The sequence below is a fragment of the Malus sylvestris genome, chromosome 5 (assembly GCF_916048215.2).
Source record: "Malus sylvestris chromosome 5, drMalSylv7.2, whole genome shotgun sequence".
Lineage (NCBI taxonomy): Eukaryota > Viridiplantae > Streptophyta > Magnoliopsida > Rosales > Rosaceae > Malus > Malus sylvestris.
Window position 1 is genome coordinate 41,294,184 of NC_062264.1, and position 23,788 is coordinate 41,317,971.

The 23,788-nt window shown below is 37.4% G+C and overlaps 1 protein-coding gene and 1 long non-coding RNA gene across 3 annotated transcripts; both read left to right on the plus strand.

Annotated features, from left to right (window-relative positions):
- Window positions 1-1,700: 1,700 nt before the first annotated feature.
- On the plus strand, window positions 1,701-22,883 carry LOC126623555 (uncharacterized). 2 transcript variants are annotated; one of them, XM_050292471.1, is made up of 10 exons: window positions 1,701-1,945; window positions 2,449-2,585; window positions 2,686-2,820; window positions 3,121-3,231; window positions 3,578-3,862; window positions 4,560-4,759; window positions 4,976-5,285; window positions 5,847-5,957; window positions 6,526-6,717; window positions 22,422-22,883. In XM_050292471.1, the coding sequence occupies exons 1-10, from the start codon at window positions 1,759-1,761 to the stop codon at window positions 22,767-22,769; spliced, it is 2,016 nt and encodes a 671-aa protein (XP_050148428.1). In that variant the 5' UTR covers window positions 1,701-1,758; the 3' UTR covers window positions 22,770-22,883. The 2 variants fall into 2 exon arrangements, with proteins under 2 accessions (XP_050148428.1, XP_050148427.1); XM_050292470.1 differs by lacking the exon at window positions 22,422-22,883 and adding an exon at window positions 7,169-7,604 and having other exon boundaries at window positions 1,703-1,945.
- On the plus strand, window positions 10,102-10,920 carry LOC126623557 (uncharacterized). Its single transcript, XR_007623795.1, has 2 exons — window positions 10,102-10,346; window positions 10,468-10,920. It is a non-coding gene; the product is annotated as an uncharacterized LOC126623557 (long non-coding RNA).
- Window positions 22,884-23,788: the final 905 nt, after the last annotated feature.

Sequence of the window (23,788 nt, forward strand, 5' to 3'; positions counted from 1 at the left end):
TCTCTCTAATAGAGGTAGGATTTACTGACACATGTGAATCCTGTTTTAATTATAAAGACTAGCATTTGTCTACACACTTTGTGTGTATAAACATGTTTTTTTAGAAAATGAGAAGGATAGAGGGAGAGAGAGAGAGAGAACATGAGGGAGCGGGAGGTTTTTGTTTTTAGGTTTTTTTTTTTAATATTGGAGGTATTTTAACATCACATTTATGTGAGGTTTCACTAAAAAACAGTAAAATTTGAACATGTGAAATTACATTATTACCCATCATTTTTTGTGTGTGATAGAAGACTAATTTATCTTTTTACTCTCTTTTAGTTGACAAAAAAGGTTTCATTAATTAGTAGAGATAATACAGATGATATATAAATAGATGATAAGAATATCACTTTTTTATAAACACAAAAAAGTTTAAAAATAAGCAACGCCCTTTACAAGTACGAGGATCTTATAAAAAGAAGGAAAATTCATTTGGTTTTTCTTTGTGAGACATTTCTTGATTGACTGACAAAACAAATCACGGCCCATTGGGCCTTGAACAACTGAGTGTGACTGTAGCCTTGCAAGCCCGTTCACTTTATTTTTCAAAAATGTTAAACAATTAATTAATTAATTAAAAAAAATCCAAGGACGTCATTAACACAAATTAAAAGATGGTTATATAGCTAAAATGGTCTATGAGATTTGCATAACTCATTACTTTGTTCCTAACATTTCAAATTGATAAAAGTGGTCCCTGAAATTGTCCATCATCTATCGTTTTGGTCATTCCGTTAAAAACTCAGTTAAGTGTTCGGAGCTCTTGGCCAGAAGTTTGGACAATTTTCAAAGCTTTGTAACTCAATCGTTTATTAACCAAATTCGACTCATAATATATCAAAATAAAGATAGGAAAGTGTAAAATAAGATTATACCTATTTGGAAGCCCAATGGCTGCCGGAGATAGCTAGAAAATAGCCTTAAAGTTGACTGGTCCGATGGAAAACTGAAAACTCGCCGGAAACTGGGTAAACTTTAAACGTTCATAACTTCTTCAATACTCAATGAAATCAAGTGATTTAAAAACGAAAATCATACTTCTCAACAAGACGAAGATAATGGTACATTTTTCAATGGATAAATCACCGTGTTTTGGCTGGAAAACAGCTCGAAAGTGGCTGTATTGGTCTCAAGTTAGCCATTTTCGAGCCGTTTTCCGGACAAACCACAGCGATTTAGACGTCTACAAAGATACCATTCTCTTCTTTTTGTCGAGAAGTATGATTTTTGTTTTTGAATCACTTGATTTCGTTGAGTATTGAAGAAGTTACGAATGTTTAAAGTTTACCTAGTTTCCGGAGAGTTTTCCAGTTTTCCCACGGACCAATCAACTTTGAGGCTATTTTCTGGCCATCTCCGGCATTCATTGGGCTTCCAAATGGTATAATATTATTCTACACTTTATTGTCTTCATTTTGATATATTATGGGTCGAAGTTGGTTAAGAAACGATTGAGTTACGAAGCTTTGAAAATTGTCCAAACGTCTGGCCAAAAGCTCCGGGACACTTAACGGAGTTTTTAACGGAATGATCAAAATGATGGATGATGGACAATCTCAGAGAATACTTTTATCGATTTGAAATGTTAGGGACCAAAGTAATGGGTTATGCAAATCTCAATGACTATTTTGATTATTTAGCCTTAAAAATTAAATGTAAAAATCAAGCCCGTTATCCTCGTGTAACAGAGCTTTGCGGCGGGTGAGAGCGCCAAAAATGCAGAGAGCTTCTTCCATTCTCTGCTCTTCAAATCCACTTCCGGCTCTTCCCCCGACCTCTCACAGACTCGTCGCTCCGTTCCAAACTCGACCTACTCGTCCCGACTCAGTGCCCTCGCCCCTCCGGTTGCCCCTGACTCGTCTGCGCAATTACCGCCTTGCCCTCCCTCCTCTCCACAGCACTGGTAACCTGCTCTTCGCTTATCAATTGGAGTATTTTCTTTTGGGTTTTTTGTTTTGGAGTGTTTGATTGATGGGTTTTGTTTATCTCAGTATTTTGTTTACTGGGTCTAATTAATTTTGGGTTTTAGTGGCTCAGAAGCTCAAAAAATGAGTAAGTTTTTTAGTAAGTTTTCAGTAGAAATTCATATATTAAGGTGAAGCACCAGTAATTATGAGTTAAAAACTTGTTTAGTAACTTAATTATGATTAAAGTCTTTGCTTTCCTCTGTTATTAGCAACTATGTAATTGTAAAATCTGTTTAGATGTATTGCATAATGTGATGAATCGATGGGATGTTTATGATAATTCCATTTGGTGGATTTGGTGTTTCGAACCAGATAGAAAAACCATCGTGGAATTCATCCGAATTGAATACATATGTGGGATGCCTTTGATGATTTTGATGTACTTTCTTATGTTCAATTGTATGCTAAATTTATTTATTGTTGTGTTTTGTCACTTAAGTCTCTGAAGAGATTGTTGAGACTGCGACGGCGGAGTTAGGATTCACTCAAGTTGGGTACATATCGAATGTCCACGGGCTACAAGGGGAGATTCGTGTGAAACCCAGTACTGAATTTCCTGAATTGCGGTTTTCCAAGGTAACTATGTATTCGAGTGGATTTGGAATGTGATTGTTTGAGGGTTTTATTCGTCGAATATTATAATCTAATTGTGGATAAATTGATTTTATTTAATTAGCCTGGAAAAAGATGGTTGAGACAGCAAGTATCGGGCAGAGAAATAATTCAAGAAGTTGAGCTGGTGGAGGGAAGAGGACACCCTGGTCAGAAGAGTTGGATACTGAGATTGGGAGGAATTGAAACGGTGGATGAGGTGAGCTTATTGAGGGCTGGCTTTTGTTTTTGGTTGTGCATGCAATAATTCCCGTGTTTCACTTTTTCAAATTTCATTTTGTGTTAGTTCTGTTTACGCGTAAAAGATATGGTGATAGACTAATTTGGGTCTGGTGTCATCTTTGTTCTATTCACACATAAAAGATATGGTGTATACTATCTCTGAGAATTACGTTTAAGCTTTCCTTGGTAAAATCTATTGTAAGGGAGAACATTGATTACGCTTTTGTGTTCACAATCATTAACTTTTAATGTCTCTATGTGGGGTTATATTTTTCAGGCCAGACAGCTAATTGGTTCAGCTTTACTTGTGAGGGAAGAAGATAGGCCGCAGTTGGAGGAAGGCGAAATTTATACTCGTGATCTTGTTGGGATGAAAGTTATTCTTAAGGTTCGTGTTGATAATGTCCTTTATTTTCAAAAGACATAGCTTTGTGCATGAAAATGTGTGTGTTCCTGACATCTACTAAATATAGATTGGTGTGATAATATCATTTTATACTAAATTCATTCTTTTGAAGAGACAATTTGGTTATCTAGTATTTTTCACAGATTTATGTTTCACTATAATATTTTTCTGGAAAAATGTTTTGTCTGACTTTATCTCTAGCTTTTGTTCATCAGTTTTCTTTCTCTTACTTGGCGCAGAAATTTGTCCTTTCCTTTTCTCATCATGGATTCATGGTCGGAACTCAATGTAGGGTTTTTATTGCTGTAACTATGTTCCTTGTTTTCAGGAAACTGGTGAACCTGTGGGAAGTGTTGTTAATGTTTTCAACAGCGGAGCAAGTGATCTTTTACAGGTCATGCTCGATACATCTCTAAATATTGTTGATTCAACTGGAAAACCAAAGCCAGCAGGAACAAGATTATCTGGTCACCTTGTGTGGATACCATTTGTCGAAGAAATTGTTCCAAATGTTGATATGAACAGGAAAGAAATGCAGATTACACCTCCAAAGGGACTCTTGGAACTAAATTTACGCTTTGATGAGAGGTCCAAGAAGGAAAGGCGCCAACTTGTGAGGCACACTCTCTTTTTTACACATCATATCTGTTATTTCTTATTAACTGAGCCACCTTTTCCAAAATCACAAAATACAGAAATATGGTGTTTCTTGGCATTATAGTCCATGTCATCAAGCTTTTTGTTCAATTCTCTTTGAAAGAATAACTAAGTCAAAGTCCCACCAGTTGGAACTTTGGTTACAGTTGATGTGTTGGAGGCTAATTGGATTATACTTTTGTAGATTGATAGTGTTATAATGTCCTATCATGGCCTGATAACAGACTTACAGTAGGAAATTCCTGGCTTGCTATGGTTTAAAATGTGGATTACCGATAACATGATCTCATGGAAATCGTAAACCCCATATCATCCATGGGATTTTGTACTTAGATATGTGAATTTATGAGTTTCATGGGATTAAATGATTATATTTCTTGTTACTGCAAGCTATGAGGAGATTAGGCCGTACCCAGTGCACAAGGCTCCCGCTTTACGCAGGGTCTGGGAGATTAGGCAAGTGAACAAAATGCAAAAGAACATTCACCTTGTTGTTGTCTGCACAAAAACTTTTGAAAAGCTTACTAGTGTAGGTTACTGTAGTGAATTTAGATGTAGATTAATATCCCGTCGATTTCTTTAAGTTTAAATTATCATGCTATTGTACTCGATGGCTTTTGTGCCATTAGTTAAAATCTTATCATATGATTCAGGAATGGAAAGAGAGAAAAAAGTTGCAAAAGCGCCTCATAGCAGCAAAAAAGAAACTGTGTGATATGGAGCAAAAACATGTGTTCGATGGGTTAAGATTTGGAGAGAAAGCACAAAGAAGCTTACTTGCTGATCAGATTGTTGCTGTAAATTCAAAATTGCTTCAACAGGCTCTAGAAAATGTTCAGATACCATCCAAAAGGTAATATGATTTGTTCACATGTTGGTTTTTTGTTTCTCTGCTTCAAGCATTTTGACATAAAATGGAATGGATTTCAGTCTCAATCATTAAAATCTAATATGAAAAAAAAGTTATGTTGTTTATGAAACTGTGTGCACTGACTGAATAAGATGTCTGCTCTACTGCCAGATGTACTTGTCATTGATTGTTGAACTTTTGTCTGACTTCTTGGTTCAGATGGAATGTAACTGAGATGATCAATGCCCTTAAAACCAGAGAAACAACTAGCACTCTGGAAATTTCAGAGAAATGTCTCGTGTCTTCTGCAAGCAAAGATAAGCTGGGTACACATCTTCATTTGCAAGAGAAAGGACTAGATCTCATATCGAAAGGAAAAGTTGCCATTGCTTTGGTTGTAAATGACAATGGAGATCAGCAAGGACCACAACTGGCCTCTAACCCTGATCTCGAAAATTCTGATGGCACTGAGACAATAATGTCGTCCTCTCTTCAGACATTACTTTGTGACGATCAAAGATTTGTAAAGGTGATGCTGATTCTTTTCTTTTATTCCCTTGAGAGGGTTTTTCTGATCATCTTTATGCATAATCTATACTTTTCCATTTGTTCCCGTAAGTTGTAAAGCTTGGAACAAATTTGTGATCACTTGAGTTCTGGATGGAGTTCTTCTGTTATGTGCATATTAAGAATTTGTTGTTTCAGTTTCCACTTCATTTTAAAGTTTAAACTATATTCTTAATGTAGTCAAATTTTCTCAAGTAGATTTGAGTGGGGAAAAACAATGTCAAACATTTGTCATTTATAAATGTTTCTTTTAGTTGTGAAGATACACTATGGAGTGTGTGCATATTTGAATTTTCAGTTGTCTCGAATGTATTCAATCTCCCATTTCATTATAGAAATGTCACTTGGTACTTAATTGTTCTCCAATAAGATGCATGTTTCAGTACAATTGATGCTTTATGAAAATAATTATAAAAATGGGGAGAATTGTCTCTTCCCCCTTTTTCTTTCCGCGGTGGCAGGGGACTGCCTTGTTTGGATAATGTTTTCACAGTATGGTCTACTGGGATATGTGTTATTGCAGATGGAAGATCGTGTGTCAGTACCTTTGGTTCTGGTTTGCTCGGCCCAGACAGTTCAATCTTTAAGGATGCATTTCTCAGAAAATGATTACTTTGGCTTCGTCCCTGAAAAGGTTTGTAGTTACAGCATCAAGTGAAGAATCTCTTGATAATTTTGACATAGCATATGGCATGGCATGGTACTATAGAAGCACTAAACACATTAATAGTCACACCTTATAATGGTTACAACGTGGCACTCCATTGAAACGGTAATTCACACTGCAGAGGATCAATGGTCGTATAAATTGAACATAAAAATTTCCTTGAATAATCAACTCTTCAATTTATATTAACTTTATTTATACTGATAGTACAGAATATGGTGCTCTAGTTGAAAAGTTTGTCCATTCCAATTGGACCAACATTTTCAATTTAAAATGCATAACCTAATTGTGATGTTCATGTCTCTAATGATATGAGCCTCAGACCCCTGTTTGTGCGTACGTATGTAAGCTAGAAATAAACTAACCATCCTATTTAGAATACTGTGTTGTACACATACGTCTTACTTCTTTTTCATATAGGAGGGTTTCTTTGTCTTAAAAAGAAATCACGAGTAATTGGAGTTTGTTTTGTTTTGTTTTGTTTTTTTTTTTTTTTTGTATATGCTTCCTTGTGCTCCCTTTGAACCTTTCACAGGTCTGGTTCTTAGAGGAAGAGAAACTTCCAGTTGTCAGCAATTCAGTGGAAGAAGAAAAGAAGCATAAGATTTTGATGAAATCCCCTTGGGAAATACTTCAATTGCCGGTTGGATCTGGTGGAGTTTTCAGTTTGCTTTCATCAAACAATATTCCAGAGAATCTCAGTGAAATGGGTGTGGAGTATATTGAGGTTAGATAAATTCATTATAGTCCATTTCGTAGTTTGGGTATTCTCAGAGCGCACTTAAGAATAAGATAGAAAAATCTTTAAGAACTCACATGTATGATTTTATTTGTTTTAGTTCAGACATGTTACATACGATAAACATGTAAAGTTTTCCAACGGGTCTTTCCTTGGTGGACTGATGCTTCATTTTCTTTTTAGTCTTATGAAAGCATTTTTTAACGGTGCCATGGCCTTTGCATTAGCTTTCCCCAATGCTAATGCATTTGTCAACCAGCTCAGCATATGCCAATCTGTCTAGCAGATTACAGTGTTAGTGTTTCACATGCTGCAGTCATAAGTACCTATGCCACGCATAGACTTCGTATGAATACTGTGCCTGCTTGCATCGTTGATCATTTCATCCCTTGAGCACATTTTCTCCTCCTTGATTCATTATTTCTGCTCCCTCTTTCAGGTTTGCAGCACCAATCCTGGACACGTAGGTGCGAACTCGCTACTTCTTGGTTTTGTTAATTCGTGGAAATCTGACTTCGGGATCCAAATTTTCAAAGGCAGAAAGGAGGACTACGAGAAAAGTTTTGACTTTATATTCTCAACAAACTTGATGACGATGTTGACGAAACAAATTGATAAACTCCAGTTCTATGCAACTCCGAAGCAAAATTCGCATGTTGAGATGGCGGGAAAAGAATCGGTGGACGTTACCCCCAGCTCTCCCAACTCTTATGAGTTCGGTTGTTCAATTTACAGCGCTTTAAAGGCCTGTCCTTCCAACAAGCTTTGTATAATGGAGGTTACAGAGTAAACCTTGTCATTTTGGGTAGCCAAAAGATATGAACAGATGTGTATACCAGTCTTTTCAGTATATATGGATAAATATATGTTATTTTTGGACTACTGTACCAAAAAAATAGTCATTCATAAAACCCTAGCAACCCCAATGGCACATACACAGCGGCTAGCTTGCTTTGCAAGTTACCAAAAAATCCTAGGGAAGCTCTCTGTGAAACCCTAAGAGAGAGAAGGTGTGTTTAGGTTAATGGTGGGAAGTTTACAGGTCGAGTTTCGATAGAATTTCATCTATTTTGCCACCAAATACTAACATGAATTTACCCTCAACAGTGAATCACGTACTGGTCCTGGCTAGTTTTTGATAGCAAAGTGGATGAAGTTTCATCAAATCTGACGGTGAGGTGAGATTTTAAATGGCTGATTTCAAATAGCTAAGAAGTCAATTTACTAAAAAAATAATTTGAGGGGTCAATTTCAATTAGCTATTACTCAAACAAGCATGAAACGTTTGCTTGCGTAAATAATAATTTATAGGATGGGTAATGTTTGGGCCCTACAGAGCAATAGGCTAGACCCAGTTTTCAAGCCCAGATCTCTTAACCGGGGTTACGTTAAACCCATTAGCCAAACAGACCAAATTTTAGTCCATCCCCGAAATCACAAAACCCTAGCAAGTAGCAACCCCAACCTCTCCCACTCTTCACTTATAAAAACAACGGCCCCAGCTACAATCCGCAGCGCGGCGGCTCAGCAAAAACCATATACACTGTAAGCCTCACTCTCTTCCGCGCCCAGATCTCTTAACCGGGGGTTACGTTTGCTTTTGCTCCTCCACCCTCTTCGGTCTTCCCTTTCACACTGTCCAGCTCTAAGATCTGCCCTCGGATGGTGAGGTCAGTGTGGTACAGTTGAGGACCTGGGTGCTCAACTGTCCTGACTGTCTTCATTTTCTGAGGACGGATAGCTATTTCGCCGCGTCTTACTTGCATCTTTGCAATGTGGTGAATTACTGATCGACTATCTGATCTTTTTTAGCAATAAAAATTTGGGTTTTTACCATTTGATTGGTTAATTTGTGGGCAATCTACGGAATTTGCTTCAGTCTTGTTCACAAGTTTACTGGTTTGTTCGAAAAGGTTTTAATTTCAAGCGATATGCAACAAGAAGTGATGATTTGCACCCATCTATTCTGCAATTTGAATGATGAATACTTACATGCACTACCATCTGATCCTCGTTGCATTTCCATTTTCATTTACCACTTTTAGTAATTTGTTTTGTTTTCTTAAGATTATTAACTCTTTTTTTTCTGTTTGGAAGTATTCCAAAAAATATTATAAAATAACAAAATAACAAATAAAAAACCAAAAAGCCAAAAAGCAACATAGAAATTTAGAGCAGACATTCTCAGCTAGAGGGGAAGGTTGGAGATTATATTCACATGAAGTCAGGAAGTGGTCAACAAAATGATAAGAAAACAAAACACATGCAGGCCTTTCGGTTGCAGCGGCAAGACTGAGTCCAATTTCGTACGGTGATTACATGCTACGAACAACTATATATTGAAACACCATGACACATCATGAAAATAATAAAGAAGATTATACAAATTTGGAAGAGAAAAGCAATACCTTGAGAAATGGAGGAAGATTTGTTCTTCTTCTGTTTGAGACTGGTCCTCTTCTATCTATAAATGTGAAAATAAATCTGAGGGGGTTAGAGTGAGATTCTTGATGCACCTTGAAATCCATCAAAATTCCTCTATCATTAAAATCCTAACAAATCTTTAGTATTTTGACTACCCCTAGACTTGTACTGATTTTTTTTAAATCATATTTAACTACCCATGGATTTTGTTGTATTCTTTAAAATCATACCAAATCTTAATTTGACTACACTATGATTTCAAAATCCTTTAAAATCATCTTATAAAATTCTGACTGACTACATTTAGATTTTGGGGTGTAGTCAAACTAGGATTTTAAAGTATTTTAAAAGTGATAGATTTGATAAGATTTAAGAGGATTAAAGACTCTTACAAAATTCATATGGATTTTAAAGAATTTGAATGGATTGTGGTGGATTGTGGGGGGAAGGATTTGAAATCCTAGGGGATGAGGTTGAATTCTTTTTAGTTTTGGTTATACATACTTTTTGCTTTTAAATCCCACAAAATCCACAACTTATTGAAAATTTTCAAAATCTTAATTTTTTAATACATTTATATTTGGATGGATTCTAAAATCCTTTAAAATATTTTAATTGACTACACCTAGATTTTAATGGATTTGAAAATCTTTTAATTGACTACACCTAGATTAGATTTGAATGGATTCTAAAATTCTTTAAAATCTTTTAATTGACTACACTAGGATTTTAAAGTCTTTTAAAATAATCTCAAATGATAGATTTGATAAGATTTAAGAGGATTAAAGACTCCTACAAAATTCATATGGATTTTAAAGAATTTGAAATCCTAGGGGGTGAGATTTGATTTTTTTTAGTTTTGGTTATATATACTTTTTGCTTTCCAATCCGACAAAATCCATAACTTATTGAAATTCTCCGAAATATGGAAATATATAAATCTGGTCTTATTGGGTTTTCATTATCTTCAAGATCTAGCATCAGAAACCTGTGATTTTCCTGGAAAATCGGTCTGGGATTTCTCGTTTCCTGAGAAAAAATCTGCGCAACCTTGGTAATCCGGGGTGTCTGAGCCAAAGCTTCAATCTTCACCGTCCACCTGGCGATCAAACTTGGTTCTCATCATTTGGGTTTTGCTATAAATCCTCCCTCCAGTGTTTGATTTCTTCAAATTCACACGCCCACTCACTCTGGTTTGTTTCTCGGTCCTCCAATTTCTTTGTTTTTACAAAAATGGCCAACTTTCTGGGGATTTTCACAGTGAAGAACTTGCTTGGGCTGTCACTGGCTCTTAATCTGAGCTTGGTTCTGAAGGCGATTTACGAGAGCGGGAAGGATGAGGCCTACATGGGTTCTTTGTGGAGGAGCAGAAAGGGCCGTCAATGGCGGACATAGCCAACAACCTCCCATCTCCGTCGCGAGTGGCCGTCCTCCTCCAGTCCCTCAACGTCAGCTGCATCAAACTTTACGACGCAGATGGCGATCTTGCCGGTTCTGGGCTGACCCGCCAGAAGAACGGCCCGACCCGTGATTTTTCCTTCCTTGATCATCTGGAGAATGATGCCAGCGGCTTTTCGGGTGGAAGTCTGGCCCACCATGCCCTCGGAGACGTCACGGCTTCAATGGAGACATCACCATGTATCCAGTAGAAGGGCTGGTTACAATCAGTCCCAAGTTGCTTTTCAGATAGACCCATATCATGGAGCTAAGGTTCAATGTGGTGGTGGACAGAGAAAGCTGATGAAAGAACATAAGAATTTTTTTTTATCTGATGAATTAATGTGTCGACCACCAACTCAAAAAGAAAGGGACACCATCATCAAAAAATAGGCAAAAGCAATCATCCACTAGCAGTGGCACGGGCACCACCAACGGGTCCTTCACGAACTCCAACCATGCACTCACTCATGCTGTAAACGTGCAGTGGAAAAGATAAAAAAGAGAAAGCAAAAGGAAAAGCAGAAAAGGAAAAGAGAAAAAAAGAAAAGCAAAAGATCTTCCTATTATTATGATTCCTTATGTCTGCCAGATAAAGAAACAGAGAGAGTGCAACAGAAAAACACTGCAAAAGTAAGGAATAAACACCCCACCAGAATGATGTAATTTATTATCTTTCGGAGACATATGTATAAACCCCATCAGTGGGTAATATGTATAAACCCATCAGAGGGTAAAAAAAAAAAAAAAAAAAAAAAAAAAAGGAAAAGCCCAAAACAAATGGGCTGACATGTTGTGGAAGGCGAAGACCCACAAGCTTGAAATAGCACCAACCAGGTGACTAAAAGTACGCCTACTACTCCAAATTATACATGAGCATTACTCATGTCATTCATACATAAACATTCATGAGCATCACTCATGATAATCATACATAAACATTCATGATCATCATTCATGTCAACATTCATGAGCATCACTCATGTTAACATTTCATGAACATCACTCATGACAACATCCATGAGCATCACTCATGTCAATCAACATAAACATTCATGAGCATCACTCATGTCAATCAGCTTCAAAAGCTTCATTTACAGAGCTCTAGCTTCAACAGCTTCATTTACAAAAGCTCCAGTTTCGAAAGCTTCATTTACAGAGCTATAGCTTCAAAGCTTCACTTGCAAAGCTTCACTTACAAAGCTTCAGTGCAGGGTATACAAATACCACATCCGAACAACCGCCACTTCGGCCCATACATGGATTCAATTTGAAGTCTCCAGCCAACATACTCTATTGACCGAAGACTTGGGGGACTACATTATGTACCATATATTGGGCCTCAACTGGGCCTCATAAAAAATACTTGGGGGACTTAACCCATTACTTATGTATTGAGGAGCGAGCCCTTATTCTATAAAAGGGACTTCCTCACTTTCATTAGAGAGCACCCATCATTTATGTACTGAGGAGCGAACCCTTATTTTATAAAAGGGACTCCCTCACCTTCAAACGCCGCAAGCCGAGCCAACCATGGCAACATAAGCCACGAGCCGAGCAGCCTCTCAGCGTGTGCTACTTCTAGTTGAGCGTCATTTCAGATTGAGCACGGCCTTATATCGAACATCAGTTCAAGAACAGCATCTAATTACTTCGGCCCACACATGGACTGAATTTCAAGTCTCCAGCCAAAAGACTCTCTTGACTGAAGACTTAGGGGACTACTGTTTATACCATATTTAGGGCCTCGTATTTAGATCTCGTACAAATACTCGGGGGACTTAAATGTAATTATGTGATAAAGGAAGGGGCAAATATGTAATAAGTGAGGAGTCCTTATTCTATAAAAGGACCCCTCACCCTCACAATTGAGGGGAGGCCTCACTCTCACTCTCGGAGGCCAATTCCTAAGCCTCTCACCCCCTCTCAAAGCTCTTCACTCACAGAGTTCCTTCTCTCACAAATACTCTCAGATAAATACATATTCAGTGTGGACGTAGCCCAAACCTTGGGGTGAACCACGATACATCTTGTGTCATTTACATTTCATTGCAGATCCACGGTCGGATTTACGTTGTTCCAAGACCATCCGGTTTTGTGCATCAACACACTACTAAATTGACTCTCTCATCCATATCGTATTAAGACATTGATTTTTTTTTTAGAAAATATAGAATATAATTTTATTTTTTATTTCGGATAGGATTTTTAAATAATATCGTCGCATCACATGTCATTATTCGAAAGTGTAAATTTTGTGGATAGATTGGGATAATATTTTTAACTAATCTTGTAGCGCCACGTGTCACTATCTATTTAAAATCCTTGAAAATAGATTTCGATAAGATTTTTAACCAACCACGCCATGTCACGTGCCATTATTTACAACCTCATTATTTCTTTATTCTCCATATAAACCCTACATCATTCGACAAGAAAAATATAAACCCTACATCCCTTCCAGCACACGGCGTGCACCCTATTGGAACCAGCTGAGCGAGATTTCTCAACAAGTAGGTCTGTTTTTTCCCTCTCTTTCCTTGATTTTATCTTTTCTTTGGTCATCTAAGCAACCGTTTATCTAGGAATTTTATGCTTTTTTTTTTTTTAGGGTTTGTGCTTGTTTTTGGAGGAATTTTTTTATTTGTGTTGGATTATTTTGACGGTAAGTTGGCGTAAAATTGAGCACGGTGACGTTGTTAGATTAATACAACTAACCCAATATAGTGGGATAAAACTTTATTATTGTTTGGTGTTCTATGAGTTGGATAGGGCCAAATGCTTCTCATTTGGCCAAGAAGGCCTCTACCAACGATCACAAAGATCAATGTTGGATTTAGATTTTCATATTCGTTTAATATACCTCAACCCTTTTACCACATCCTTATAAAACAAAAATATTTAATATTAGCAACCAGTAGTTGATTCCATTGTGTATAATAAGATTGGAACACATATAAAAGCATCACTCATCCTAAAATATTTTATAAAAGCATCACTCATCATAAAATATTTTCTAAAGGATCACTGAGCTCTATGTCTTATGATTCTAAAGGTTACAATCCATCTACATCTTCAAATAATAATCCATCTTATTGGGGAAGACGAGCAGTGTTTCCAATCTTTTTTGAGCATATATATTAACTTTGAGCATGTATTTTTTTTGTTTGGAAGAATCCTCAAACGAATCGGCACTTCTCTACCAAAATGAAAACGAAAAAAATCAGTCATTCTTATTTAGAGACAAACCAAATTGACAGTCAAATAATGGGTCATTCATATTTATCACGTGACAGCTTGCATACTTTGTGTTATTTATTAATTTCTCTTAAAATACATTATCCATTTTGTATTAGTTCCGGGAGAGAACGAAAACGGGACTAACATATCGTTGACCTTAATTTGAAATAACAAGACAGTTAATCAGTAAGTTTACCACAAACATAACACGCGGTTAAATTAAAGCATAAGTACACAAAGTTTTAATAAAAACAAAATGAAATAAAGCTGTGTTCAGCCATTTTTTCCTAACTGCATGTTAATATGTTTATGGTAAATTTACTGATTAATTGTTTAATCGTTTCAAATTAACGTCACCGGTGGGTTAGTCCCATTTTCGTTCTCTCTCGGAATTGAAATAGAGATTGATAATGTATTTCAATGAAAATGAATGAATAACACAAATGAGGCGAGCTATAAAGTGATGGATATGAATGACGAATATGAATGATGCATTCAGTTCATATTATTCGACTGTTGCTCTAATTGATGAAGGGTCTAGATATATGCTTAAAGTTGATGCAATGTGCACAATGCACACTTAAAAACTTCTTTTTTTATTATCTTCACCAACAAGATCGAACATAATTGGGCAGAGAATAATAACTTAAATCCTAGAACTAGAAAGCTCTGTGATGATTTACAAATGATTTTATGGTAAATTAGGCTTTAATATATTTTGTTCCAATTGTTTTTATGTAATGATTTTGTTTTATAGGATGTGATGAGAGGCTTGAGATATCTAATAAACCCAACCTCAATCTTGAGAATGAAACCTAAAATTCGGCTTCAATATTTGTGGTTGCGGTTCTTCTACTACTGTGATTGTCATGTTGCATTGTTATCAGCAGAGGAGAAGTCACGATTTCGCTATTTTGTTTTTTAGAAATTGGAAGAACGGAAACCTAAACTTGAGAGCAAGTCGGAGGGAGGTTGGATGCGAATTGCCATTTGCCAGACTATGTAAACTGTAACCAAAGCTTTGTTAGGGCTAGGTATGTGAATGTTTTGACACATACGTACAATCCAAATCCACTAGCGGTCCAATACAAAAATCACAAAATATCGTTTTTGGTTTATTCTCGCAACTTGGTTAAGCATAAACTTCGACTAAAAAAAAACACATAAACATTATATAAGTCAGTTCGGTTTATTTTTAAGAACTTAATATTTTTAAAATATCATTAGTTCTGATTTTTTTTCGATTTTATTAAGTGCAGAAAATTGCCGATTCGTTTGGGGAAATAGAAAAAAAGTTGGAATCATTCCTTCCTTCCAAACAAAAAACAATCAGTACTTCTCAAGACTTACTTGATGAAGACATCAAATCTACGTTCAAAGTTAATACTATTTACAAACTTGAAGATGACGTTTTCCTTATCATCACTCATAAGGTGTATTAAAATTTGAAGACGTGGCTGAAGGATAAGAAGAATAACCTTTAAAATCCTAAGACGAGAGAGCTCAGTGATTATTTAAAAAATAAATAAAATATGGCGAGTGATGCTTTCATATATATGTTTCAATCTTTTAAAATCATGAAACCGACTACTGACTGATGATATGTAATGATTTTGTTTTATAGAGATGTGAGAAGGTTGCGTTATTTTAAAGGGTGTGATATCCACACACCTCTTTTTACTTCTCTCACATTTTTTTTGTTTTCAGCTGTCGGATCGGATGAATTAAAAAATATCAATGAATATAAATTAATAAGGGGTATGTGGAAAGTAAAAACATGATGTATGAATAGCACATCACTATTTTAAACGCACCCTAAAACAAAAGCATGGATATCTAAATCCAACCTCTATTTTGTTGCGTCGGCATAGGCTGTCTTGGTTGGATTAGCAGCGTGGAGACTTTCCGAAGCCGAATATTGATGCATTTTGTGATATCTTCTCTAAATCTAATTTGCAATCTCTACTTATGCATTTTTTGGATAAATCTAGTTGGGGAACGTCACCAACGCAGATGGAATCTCGTCAAAGACTGAATTATTCGACAAATAAACCATTTCTAGCTTTATCATTAAGAACAGTTTGACTTTTGATTTCATTTTGCTCATAGAATTTAAAAGTCGTCACTTTACTTTTTAAAACTCAAAATTCACTTCATGTTATCTTGTTTCTGTTGTTTGCACGCAAAAATAGTCAAATATGTTGATGTGGATTAAAACATACATTTTTAGAATTAGTTTTAGTTTTAGTTTTTTTTTTTTTTTTTTTTACGTTTCCTGGAACTCGATTTTGGGATGGTTCCGTTTAAAAGTTTACTAGACAAGTTTGAGGTTGACAAGATTTGAGGAGGAATTCCACCATAAATAAGACTAACTTCTAAATGCATTTGTACAAGATGGGTAGAAAGATTGCCAATCATTTCCAGCTAATTCAAGTTCTTGAAGGTTAGTCATTAACTAAACAAGTTAAAAACGCGGGAAGAGTAATTTTTTGTGTTGATGCACAAAACCGGAGGTCTTGGAACAACGTAAATCCGACCGTGAATCTGCAAGTAAATGTAAATAACACAAAATGTATCGTGGTTCACCCCAAGGTTTGGGCTACGTCCACACTGATTGTATTGTATTTCTCTGTTGAAGAGGGAGAGAGAGCTTAGGGGATGTGAGGAGCTTTGAGAGGGGGTGAGAGGCTTCAGAAATGGCCTCTGATGGTGAGAATGAGCCTCCCCTCAATTGTGAGGGTGAGGGGTCCTTTTATAGAATAAGGACTCCTCACTTATTACATATTTGCCCCTTCCTTTATCACATAATTACATTTAAGTCCCCCGAGTATTTGTACGAGATCTAAATACGAGGCCCTAAATATGGTATAAACAGTAGTCCCCTAAGTCTTCAGTCAAGAGAGTCTTTTGGCTGGAGACTTGAAATTCAGTCCATGTGTGGGCCGAAGTAATTAGATGCTGTTCTTGAACTGATGTTCGATATAAGGCCGTGCTCAATCTGAAATGACGCTCAACTAGAAGTAGCACACGCTGAGAGGCTGCTCGGCTCGTGGCTTATGTTGCCATGGTTGGCTCGGCTTGCGGCATTTGAAGGTGAGGGAGTCCCTTTTATAAAATAAGGGTTCGCTCCTCAGTACATAAATGATGGGTGCTCTCTAATGAAAGTGAGGAAGTCCCTTTTATAGAATAAGGGCTCGCTCCTCAATACATAAGTAATGGGTTAAGTCCCCCAAGTATTTTTTATGAGGCCCAGTTGAGGCCCAATATATGGTACATAATGTAGTCCCCCAAGTCTTCGGTCAATAGAGTATGTTGGCTGGAGACTTCAAATTGAATCCATGTATGGGCCGAAGTGGCGGTTGTTCGGATGTGGTATTTGTATACCCTGCACTGAAGCTTTGTAAGTGAAGCTTTGCAAGTGAAGCTTTGAAGCTATAGCTCTGTAAATGAAGCTTTCGAAACTGGAGCTTTTGTAAATGAAGCTGTTGAAGCTAGAGCTCTGTAAATGAAGCTTTTGAAGCTGATTGACATGAGTGATGCTCATGAATGTTTATGTTGATTGACATGAGTGATGCTCATGGATGTTGTCATGAGTGATGTTCATGAAATGTTAACATGAGTGATGCTCATGAATGTTGACATGAATGATGATCATGAATGTTTATGTATGATTATCATGAGTGATGCTCATGAATGTTTATGTATGAATGACATGAGTAATGCTCATGTATAATTTGGAGTAGTAGGCGTACTTTTAGTCACCTGGTTGGTGCTATTTCAAGCTTGTGGGTCTTCGCCTTCCACAACATGTCAGCCCATTTGTTTTGGGCTTTTCCTTTTTTTTTTTTTTTTTTTTTTTTTTACCCTCTGATGGGTTTATACATATTACCCACTGATGGGGTTTATACATATGTCTCCGAAAGATAATAAATTACATCATTCTGGTGGGGTGTTTATTCCTTACTTTTGCTTTCTCCGTGTGTTTTCCTTTGCTTTCTCTTTTCACTTTCTTTTTCTTTTTCTGCGTAGGCGCAGTGTATTTTGATCTAAATCTGCCAATAGCCTTGCTTTTGTCAGTGCTTTTGCTTTTCTTCTTTGTGAGCACATGACCCCTCCATGACTGCACCACTTTTTTCTTTTTCTTTTGCATTGTCTCCCATGTGCTCTCGAGGAGGGCCTCCATTTTCTTTTTCTTTTTCTTTTGCACCTCTGTCTCTTTCCACCTCCATTTCTGCTTAGCCCTATCTCTTCAACCCGCCAATCGATCCAACATCCTGCTCCAAATCCGAGAATGGTTACTGCCTGCCCGGGCCCTCGTTGCCGTCTCCTGCGTACTTTCTGTGCTCGGCTGAAGAGGGAAGTCCCCACTCAAGGGCTTCACACCTAGCGTCGAGAGGGAGATTGCAAACGAGCAAATCGAAAGGGGCGAGAGAACTACGGTCTCTGTGAGACCTACTGTCACAGTGTCGATCACGCGGCTCGTCGTCGTATCGCTTGCGTCCGAAGACGGAGTCCGACTGCGCCGACGAGGGCTGTAGCTTCTGCTTCGCTTTTTGTACCTGGCCATTATCACGTGTACGTCGAAGCTTCGACCATGTCTGCAAGATTGAGTGCTTCGTGTTCAGTTTCTATGTTGAGGCAGTCCAGAAGGTGGTCTGGAGAGAACTTGTTTGAGGCGGAGAGCATGACGAGGAAAGCCAGAAGCCACCGCTTATGTGCCGTGACCCGCCCGACCGAGAACTTGTCAGGCTTGAGTACACGTCCTCATTTGGCTGTACACCTGCACCTTCGAGGGCTTGGATCTGCGGGTTTGGAGATGAGAGCAAAAGAAGAAGGTGTCGTCTTTGGGCCCCACCAGTCTCGCGATTTGCATCAGTAGGTCTGTCGTTGACGCGGTGGTTGGGGTTGGTGAGGATGACGGTGGAGAGCCAGGATCTGAAATTCCAGAAATTGGAAATTGCAATCGGATTCGGAGGCATGCAGATGGACGGATAGGCAAATTGATGGCAAAGAAAGCTCAATCGTTGAATATAATTTGGTTGAATGAATGGTAGGTAAATTGATAGCCCAGTCTTCGTCGACCAGGGAGAGTTAGAGAGAACAGAGGATGGAGAAAGGTTTGATCCCCTGGGTTTCCTGAAAACCCAAAACCCAAAAAGCAACGCCCTTTTTCTTCCCTGTGGGCTTGTGAGGAGTGTTTAAGATTTTGATTTTTTTTGTCTTTGGGTTTTTGTGATTTTGCAGATTCAAGGTGGAGATGAAAAAAAATGAAAGAACCGACATAGTTTTTCGTGTCGCTTCCCACAGACGGCGCCAAATGTTGATGCACAAAACCGGATGGTCTTGGAACAACGTAAATCCGACCGTGGATCTGCAAGTAAATGTAAATAACACAAAATGTATCGTGGTTCACCCCAAGGTTTGGGCTATGTCCACACTGATTGTATTGTATTTCTCTGTTGAAGAGGGAGAGAGAGCTTAGGGGATGTGAGGAGCTTTGAGAGGGGGTGAGAGGCTTCAGAAATGGCCTCTGATGGTGAGAATGAGCCTCCCCTCAATTGTGAGGGTGAGGGGTCCTTTTATAGAATAAGGACTCCTCACTTATTACATATTTGCCCCTTCCTTTATCACATAATTACATTTAAGTCCCCCGAGTATTTGTACGAGATCTAAATACGAGGCCCTAAATATGGTATAAACACACTTAGATTTGGATAGATTCTAAAATCTTTTAATTGACTACACCTAGATTTGAATGGATTCTAAAATCCTTTAAAATCTTTTAATTGACTACACTAAGATTTTAAAGTCTTTTAAAATCCTCTCAAATCCAAATTTAACTACACCCCGCTAAAGTATATTAAAATCCTACCAAATCCTAATTTGACTACACAACCTAAGTCTGCCCGTGACGCAAATATTTAACGTTAATGACATCCTGTGATTATTAAGTTAAAAATCACCATCTTTCGACTGAGATTGCAGTTTGAACAGTTAGTTCATACATTGTGATTGCTCCGTTTGTCGGTTTGTGTGTAATATGGGGGGTCGTGTGTGTGAACATGCATTGGTGTGGTATCGTTTTAGGAGTCGTTTGCCTATGGTTTCTGATGTCCAGTTTTATTATCTGTGGCTGGACATTTCATTTAACAAGACGTACATTAAAGTTTACAGGTCTTTGCGACACATTTAGCTTTGATTCTCAACAGCTTTCTGTTACTTGAACCCTGCAAGCATTCACTTTTTCATTTCCTTCTTGTAAATTGCTCCGAATGATCATTTTCATAAATTTTTGGTTTCACAGCCCAGCTGGAGAAGACCAAAGGGTATTGATTCTCGTGTTAGGAGAAAGTTCAAGGGACGTGTTCTCATGCCCAATATTGGTTATGGGTCAGACAAGAAGACTCGCCATTACCTTCCCAATCATTTCAAGAAGTTCGTTGTGCGCAATGTCAAAGAGCTTCAACTGCTGATGATGCACAACAGGTAAACCAAGGACCTTTGTTTTGCCTCTGAATTCCGATTTAGTTTTCGCACCACATTTCTAACTTGCATTGTCTTTCTCAATTAGGACAATGTTTCCACAAGGAAGAGGAAAGAAATTGTTGAGAGAGCTTAAGCTAGAAATGAAACTAATCATCCTATTTAGAATACTGTGCTGTACATGCGTCTTACTTCTTCATATTGGAGGGTTTCTTTGTCTTAAAAAGAATCTCGAGTAACTGGAGTTTGATTTTGTAATTTTGTATATGCTTCCTTATGCTTAGGGGTGGGCAATGGTTATGCGGGCGGGTAACCGCGGTTAATTTACTCATAACCGTTTATGCTCATTCCCGCATAACCGTTTACCCGTTGGGTAATTGCCTAAACGGTTATACCCATACCTATAACCGTTTATAAACGGTTAACCATACTCATAACCGCATACCCATTTAACCGTAACCGTTTAATACCCGTTTACCCATTTATCATTTTTAACCCGTTTATCTTCTTTGTTTTTACCATTACCTTTTTTTACCCGTCTACATGTTTTTTAACAACTTGAAAATTAAAAAAAATTGTCATAATTTTTTTTTGACAATTAAACACCGTTATAGGTACATTCATCATATATTTCCATATTTTAATTTTTTAAGTCCTTATACTATTCCAATAATTGAAATAATAGTTTACGGACGATATTTTTAATTGTTACCAATAAAGGTAAATATAATATTTTCTAAGTATTATTGGGTTACAAAAATTGTTTATAAGACATTTATGTCAAAGCATTTCTGTCAATTTCACGGTTACCCGCAATGAATTTAAATTAATTTGGCCAATTCCTTGATGATGAGAATCATCATTCCTGTAGTAGTGTTATTGAGAGAATGACCGATGAATTCCTTGTTAATTTATTGGGTACTAAATATTATTGGATCGAGAACATATATAAAATGGGTAAACGGTTACCGTTTATAACCGTGGTTAATACCCATAATCGTCCATTTAAATTTCGCGGGTAAACGGTTATAGCCATAACCGTTTATTTATCTAAACGGTTACCCATAACCGTAATCGTTTAATTTAAATAGGCCCATAACCAATGGGTATTTGCTCATCCCTTATGCTCCCTTTGAACCCTTTACAGGTCTGGTTCTTAGAGGAAGAGAAACTTCCAGTTGTCAGCAATTTCAGTGGAAGAAGAGAAGAAGCATAAGATTTTGATGAAATCACACTGGGAAATACTTCAATTGCCTGTTGGATCTGGCGGAGTTTTCAGTTTGCTTTCATCAAACAATGTTCCAGAGAATCTCAGTGAAATGGGCGTGGAGTATATTGAGGTTAGCGAAATTCGTTATAGTTCATTACGTAGTTTTAAAAAAAATGTTTAAGAACCAACATGTATGATTTTATTTGCTCCAGTTCAGACATGTATTACATACGATAAACATGTAAAGCACCTAATTTACGTATAACCTGCCTATGCTGGAGTTGACAGTATCTGAAGTACTCTATATTCATATCTGTGAAGTTTTCCAACGGGTCTTTCCTTGGTGGACTGATGCTTCATTTTCTTTTTTGTCATTTCAAAGCATTTTTTAACGGTGCCATGGCCTTTGCATTAGCTTTCCCCAATGCTAATGCATTTGTCAACCGGCTCAGCATATGCCAAACTGTCTAGCAGATTACAGTATTAGTGTTTCACATGCTGCAGTTATAAGAGTTGAATATCAGAGTGCGGAACGAACAAGGTTAACAAAATAATAATATTATTAAACAAATAAGAATGCTCAAACGGCTACAAAACCCTAAGAGGCTACATTGTGATTAACTTTTTTCTCAAATGAATAACAAGCATGTTATTTATAATAAACTAACCCTAATCCTAAAAGGTAAGAAATCAAAATCCTAATGCTAACGGGTTAAGTCCAGAAAACCAAATATTCAAATAAATTAAAATCTTAATATTTTCCAACAATTTCCAACAATAAGTACCTATGCCACGCATAGGCTTCGTATTAATACTGTGCCTGCTTGCATCGTTGATCATTTCATCCCGTGAGCACATTTTCTCCTATTTGATTCATTGCTTCTGCTCCCTCTTTCAGGTTTGCAGCACCAATCCTGGACACTTAGGTGCGAACTCACTATTTCTTGGTTTTGGTAACTTGTGGAAATCTGACGTCGGGATCCAAATCTTCAAAGGCAGAAAGGACTACGAGGAAAGTTTTGACTTTATATTCTCAACAAACTTGATGACGAAGTTGACGAAACAAATTGATAAACTCCAGTTCTATGCAACTCCGAAGCAAAATTCGCATGTTGAGATGGCGGGAAAAGAGTGGGTGGACGTGACCCCCAGCTCTCCTAACTCTTATGAGTTCGGTTGTTCGATTTACAGCGCTTTAAAGGCCTTTCCTTCCAACAAGCTTTGTATAATGGAGGTTACAGAGTAAACCCGCAACAAAGTGACTCTAAATTTTGTAATTTTGTGTACCCAAAATCTATGAAAACAGATGTGTATACGAGTCATTTGCTGTATATATGCATAAATATATGTTATTGTTGGACGTTGGACAACAACAACAAAGCGTTTTGCCACTAAGTTGGATCGGCTATATGAATCCTAGAATGTCATTGCGCTCTTTAGTGCAATTTCGTTCATAATTCATTATCATAAGGATTCGACGTAAGATAGAAGTGTCGGCTGTCGATTACCTGATGCCCTCCCCCTCCTCTTTTATCTGGACTTGGGACCAGCAATATAAGAGAAACTTACACATGCATAGTTTTATTTTTGGACAACTGTATTAAAAAAATATTCATAAAACCCTAGCAACCCCAATGGCACATACACAGCGGCTAGCATCCACCGCAAGTTACCAAAAAACCCTAGGGAGCTCTCTGCGAAACCCTAAGAGAGAGAAGGTGTGTTTAGGTTAATGGTGGGAAGTTTGCAGGTCGAGTTCAACGTCCTTTAGCTGCTGGGTTCGTGGATGACTTAACTTTCTAGGGGTAAACTACCTTAGTTGAAATTGACTCTCCCAACTAATTTTTTGGTAAATTAACCTCCTAAACTATTTGAAATCAACCATTTAACCTTTCACCGTCAGTTTCAATAGAATTTCATCTATTTTGCCACCAAATACTAACACGAATTTACCCTCAAGAGGGAATCACATGATGGTCCCGTACCAATTTTTGACAGCAAAGTGGATGAAGTTTCATCAAATCTGATGATGAGGTGAGAGTTTAAATGGCTGATTTTAAATAGTTAAGAAGTTAATTTACTAAAAAAAATAGTTAAGGGGATCAATTTCAATTAGCTATTACTCAAACAAGCATGAAACATTTGCTTGAGTAAATAATAATTTATAGGATGGGTAATGTTTGGGCCCTACAGAGCAATAGGCTAGACCCAGTTTTAAAGCCCAGATCTCTTAACCGGGGTTACGTTAAGCCCATTAGCCAAACA

What these genes read in the sequence shown, in the direction of transcription:
- LOC126623555 (XM_050292470.1), top strand. Translation starts at nt 1,759, where the DNA reads ATGCAGAGAGCTTCTTCCATTCTCTGCTCTTCAAATCCACTTCCGGCT. An exon ending in GAATTGAAACGGTGGATGAG is followed by an intron (nt 2,821 to 3,120) that starts GTGAGCTTATTG and finishes TATATTTTTCAG; the next exon opens with GCCAGACAGCTAATTGGTTC. An exon ending in ACGATCAAAGATTTGTAAAG is followed by an intron (nt 5,286 to 5,846) that starts GTGATGCTGATT and finishes GTGTTATTGCAG; the next exon opens with ATGGAAGATCGTGTGTCAGT.